Genomic DNA, 4,882 nt, shown 5'->3' with positions numbered 1-4,882 from the left:
CAGAATGGAAGAGCGGTGTTTTGACCCACGACTATGCCACCTCACAGTCACCCAGTCGCCCTGCTGCGGAGGCTCTGTAACCGGAACAGAACAATGTACAGGACTCCCTGAGCTTGTCGCATCCAAAGCCGTATCTAGAGCCCTCACATTCTTACGGTCCTCAATTAAAGTTTGGATGCGTGTCTCTAATTCTGAAATCTTCTCTGTCAGCCTAACTATTTCCCTGCATTTATCACGTGAATCCCTCGTCACCGACAGAGAGAGATAAACTATACATGTGGCAAGCGGTGCAAACAACAATAGCAGGAGAAGAAGCCATTACTCACCGTGATTGATGGATGATTCTGACTTACCACTGTTGTTTGATGAACTCGTGCAAAAACAGAGCGAGAGAGAAAAGAAACGGAGCGAGAGAAAAAAAAGAAAACAGCAATAGACGCAAATGACAAGCTAACCGGCTAATCAATGCTAACACGCTGCACGCGTGCTGCACTCGTAGTTTTAAAATAAAATCAGATTAGTTTGATAGATAATATCAGAAATATGGTGGGAATTAAGTTATAGTTTATCACTTTAAACAACAGCGAGTGATAGTAAGATAGAGATTCAACAGAAAAGCGAAGCTATACCGAGCTACAATCACAAACCACTCAGCAGCACGACAGACCTTAGTCAGTGTTTGCTCTAATCGCAGTCACGCATACATTCATTGCATTAATTTCTGCATATTTAAAAAGATTATTTTTCTTTTCTTTTTTTTAAGTGGAATTGTGGTGCTTAGAGATCTAAAAACGTGTCCATATTATATTAACGATACCTCATTAAAAACAAAGAAAGTTGCATACAACTTTTCCTGTATTGTTGCCTTTGTTCTATCGTTAACTCTTTTGTATGTAGTGGATGGTTTTGTTTGTCTGATGTGCTATCAGGGATGAATGAAATTAATATAAAGATGTGGCAGGTATATACTTGTCTGGTGCCCAAACATTAATAACCGATTGTATGTTTGAGGCTTTCGGTCTGAGAGTCGAGTAAAGTCTGAGTGCAGTCATCGTTAAGAACAAAACGTGGTTTTGCGGTTAGGATTCAGCGTCATCACACGGGTGACCCGGGTTCAGTTCCCGCTTCAGATAGGGTTTTTTTTGTGTGTGTGTTTGTTATTTTTGTTATATTTTGGGACAATACAACCACCGTTACAACACACACACATTAAACACATCACTGTACACACGTTACTCGTCGACATGCTTCAGACGCTCACCTTTAGACTCGATGACGTTGTTGTCCCCGATTTTTAAGGCCTGAGACACTAGAAACAAACTCAAGTTAGATTGAGCCGGCAGAAGCTTCATGCTGAGTCTGAAGAAACAGAAGAAACACAGAAGAAACGCAGAAGAAACGCAGAAGAGAAACGCAGAAGAGAAACGCAGAAGAAACAGAAGAAACAGAAGAAACGCAGAAGAAACAGAAGAAACGCAGAAGAAACAGAAGAAACGCAGAAGAAACAGAAGAAACGCAGAAGAAACAGAAGAAACGCAGAAGAAACAGAAGAAACGCAGAAGAAACAGAAGAAACACAGAAGAAACAGAAGAAACGCAGAAGAAACAGAAGAAACGCAGAAGAAACAGAAGAAACACAAGAAACAGAAGAAACGCAGAAGAAACACAAGAAACAGAAGAAACGCAGAAGAAACAGAAGAAACGCAGAAGAGAAACGCAGAAGAAACGCAGAAGAAACAGAAGAAACGCAGAAGAAACGCAGAAGAAACGCAGAAGAAACGCAGAAGAGAAACGCAGAAGAGAAACGCAGAAGAAACAGAAGAAACAGAAGAAACGCAGAAGAAACAGAAGAAACGCAGAAGAAACACAGAAAAGAGAAAAAAAAGAGAAGAAACGCAGAAGAAACAGAAGAAGAAACGCAAGAGAAACGCAGAAGAAACAGAAGAAACAGAAGAAACGCAGAAGAAACAGAAGAAACGCAGAAGAAACAGAAGAAACGCAGAAGAGAAACGCAGAAGAAACGCAGAAGAGAAACGCAGAAGAAACAGAAGAAACGCAGAAGAAACAGAAGAACGCAGAAGAAACAGAAGAAACGCAGACGTACCGCAGCCGACCTCAAAGACGTTGTTGAAGCCGATGCTCATGGTCTTGGGCTCGATGTCCTCGGCGTCTGGAAGGATGTTCTCAGGAAAACTGCACACAAACACCGGGATTCTGTCATCATACATCTCATCATTTATACAAAAATAACATCTGCTCATAGTAATAAATTAAATCTCTCATTATATAGTGATTGTGTCTGTTAGGAAGACTTGGATTAAATCAACCCATTTTACTTTCATGAAGTCTTTTTGAACGTTTTTGAAACGCTGAATGATCTTTCAAAGGACAGAACAGAAATCTCAGGATTCATTCAGAATTAGGGATGCACCGAAAGGAAAAGTCCTGGCCAAAGCCAAAACTCAACACGTTTTTGTGTGTTTTTTTCCCACATGTATTTTGCCAATGTTTTTCACTATGCATAAATTATATGTGACGCTGGAGCACAAAATCAGTCATAAGCAGCACAGGTATATTTGTAGCAATAGCCAACAATACATTGTATGGGTCAAAATTATAAATTTTTCTTTTATGCCCAAAATCATTAGGATATTAAGTAAAGATCATGTTCCATGAATATATTTAGTAAGTTTCCTACCGTAAATATATCAAAACTTAATTTTTGATTAGTAATATGCATTGCTAAGAACTTCATTTGGACAACTTTAAAGATGATTTTCTCAATATTTAGATTTTTTTGCACCCTCAGATTCCAGATTTTCAAATGGCTGTATCTCACCCAAATATTGTTCTATCCTAACAAACCATACATCAATGGAAAGATTATTTATTTCAGAAATTGACCCTTATGACTGGTTTTGTGCTCCAGGGTCACAAATAGCCAAAATGTGCTTTTTATTGTTTTGTCTTGCTTTTCATAGAAAAAAAGCAATTAAAAAACAATAATTAAAAAATATTTATTAACACTGAATTTTTTTTATTTATTTAACACTGAATTGAACACAAACATTTTTTTGTTTTTTTTTACATTCTAGCAGACATTACACCAACTAACCACAATTTAACTTAAAATTAATAAGTTAGTAAAGTAATATTTGTTGGCTATTTTTGAGACCCCCTTCTTGAATAATTCAACATAATTCAAGATGGCGCTGCACATGGCCGCCTCGGTTTGTTGCTCCTTGGTACTTTTACTGTTTTTGTTTGTTTGTCCTGTCTTAAGCAACGTTTTTCCGATCAGCTTCACTAAAAACTAACTCTTGGACATAAGGGATGGCAGCCATGGTTTGTCGCTACTTGGTACTTGTACTTTTTTTGTTTGTTTGTCCTGTCTTAAGCAATTTTTCCTGATCAGCTTTACTAGGAACGAACTCCTGGACATCAGAAATAGCACACCAAATAACTTTCTGCCGACATTTGAGCATTCAGATGTTTTTACTGGACATTTTAGTCGGAGGAGCTGCGTTCCTATACAAGCGCTCCAGGCGACGCAAGCGAGGAAAGCGCGCTGGCGCGCTCGTGAAACTCCGCCAGCGCGGTTTTAGGACATCGCTGCCGAGTATTCATCTGGCGAATCTCCGCTCCCTTGCAAATAAATCAGACGTACTACAACTCCTCACCCACACAAACAAGGACTTTTTAAACTCCGCTGCGCTCTGCTTCACGGAAACCTGGCTGAACGGAGCCATCCCGGACAGCGCGTTACATCTAATGGGCTTCCAGCTGTTCAGCGCCGACCGCGTCACCGAGTCGTCGGGGAAAACGAGAGGTGGTGGATTGTTTTTATATCAATGAAGGCTGGTTTACAGACGTGACAGTTTTAAAGAAGATGTGCTGCCCAAACTTGGAAGCTCTCTTTATTAACTGTAAGCCTTTTTATTCGCCGCGGGAGTTTTCCTCGTTTATTCTGGTGAGTGTGTACATTCCTCTTGATGCGCGTTTGAGCGCGGTGCTAGAACTGTTGGCTGATCAAATTACACACACAGAGCAGCGTTATCCGGACTCTCTCATTATCATTCTCGGAGATAATCTCACCCGTGAACTGCCTAAATACAGACAGCACATCACGTGCCCCACCAGAGACAGCAATATACTGGACCACTGCTACACTGTTTTAAAGGATGCATACCACTCTGTCCCCCGAGCAGCTCTGGGACTCTCTGATCACTGTTTGGTTCATCTTCTACCAGCCTACAGGCAGAAACTCAAATCTGCTAAGCCTGTAGTAAAAACTGTAAAGAGATGGACTGCTGAAGCAGAGCAGGATTTACAGGCCTGCTTCGAACTTAATGATTGGAGTGTTTTTGAGGCTGCAGCTACTGATCTGGATGAGCATACTGACACCGTGACATCCTACATCAGTTTCTGTGAGGACATGTGTGTTCCCACCAGGACTTCTTTAACATTTAACAATGACAAACCTTGGTTCAGTGCAAAACTCAAACAGCTTCGCCAAGCCAAAGAGGATGCCTACAGGAGTGGGGACAAAGCCTTGAACAAACAGGCCAAATACACACTAAATAGGGAGATAAGAGTGGCAAAGTTAAACTACTCTGGAAAGCTAAAAAAACAGCTTTCAAGCAACGACCCCACATCAGTGTGGAAAGGCCTGAAAGTCATCACCAGCTATAAGACCCCATCCCCTAGCACTGAGGCCAATCAACAACTGGCTGAAGACCTGAACGAGTTCTACTGCAGGTTTGAAAAGCAAAAGCCTGGTCTGACACCCCACACCCACTCCGACCGTCTCACAGCACAGCCATCAACACCCTCCCCCTCCATCCCCCCTACTGTTTCTCATCCTGCACTCAAGATCTGTGAAG

At 41.2% G+C, this 4,882-nt stretch overlaps 1 protein-coding gene across 1 annotated transcript in view; it reads right to left on the bottom strand.

The window, feature by feature from the left end:
- The window catches only part of LOC107676744 (dynactin subunit 6-like), a 13,617-nt gene that overhangs the window by 2,178 nt on the left and 6,557 nt on the right, over positions 1–4,882 (bottom strand). The window contains exons 4-5 of the mRNA XM_016471407.1: positions 2,104–2,192; positions 1,262–1,309 (exon numbers count right to left, since the gene is read on the bottom strand). Of these exons, the coding sequence (XP_016326893.1) occupies positions 1,262–1,309; positions 2,104–2,192 (137 nt within the window). The remainder of the gene's footprint in view (positions 1–1,261; positions 1,310–2,103; positions 2,193–4,882) is intronic.

This window comes from Sinocyclocheilus anshuiensis, unplaced genomic scaffold (genome assembly GCF_001515605.1).
Source record: "Sinocyclocheilus anshuiensis isolate Anshui unplaced genomic scaffold, SAMN03320099.WGS_v1.1 scaffold2186, whole genome shotgun sequence".
In the NCBI taxonomy this organism is placed as follows: Eukaryota; Metazoa; Chordata; class Actinopteri; order Cypriniformes; family Cyprinidae; genus Sinocyclocheilus; species Sinocyclocheilus anshuiensis.
The sequence above is the reverse complement of the archived record's forward strand: the minus strand, read 5'-3'. Positions and strand labels throughout refer to the sequence as shown.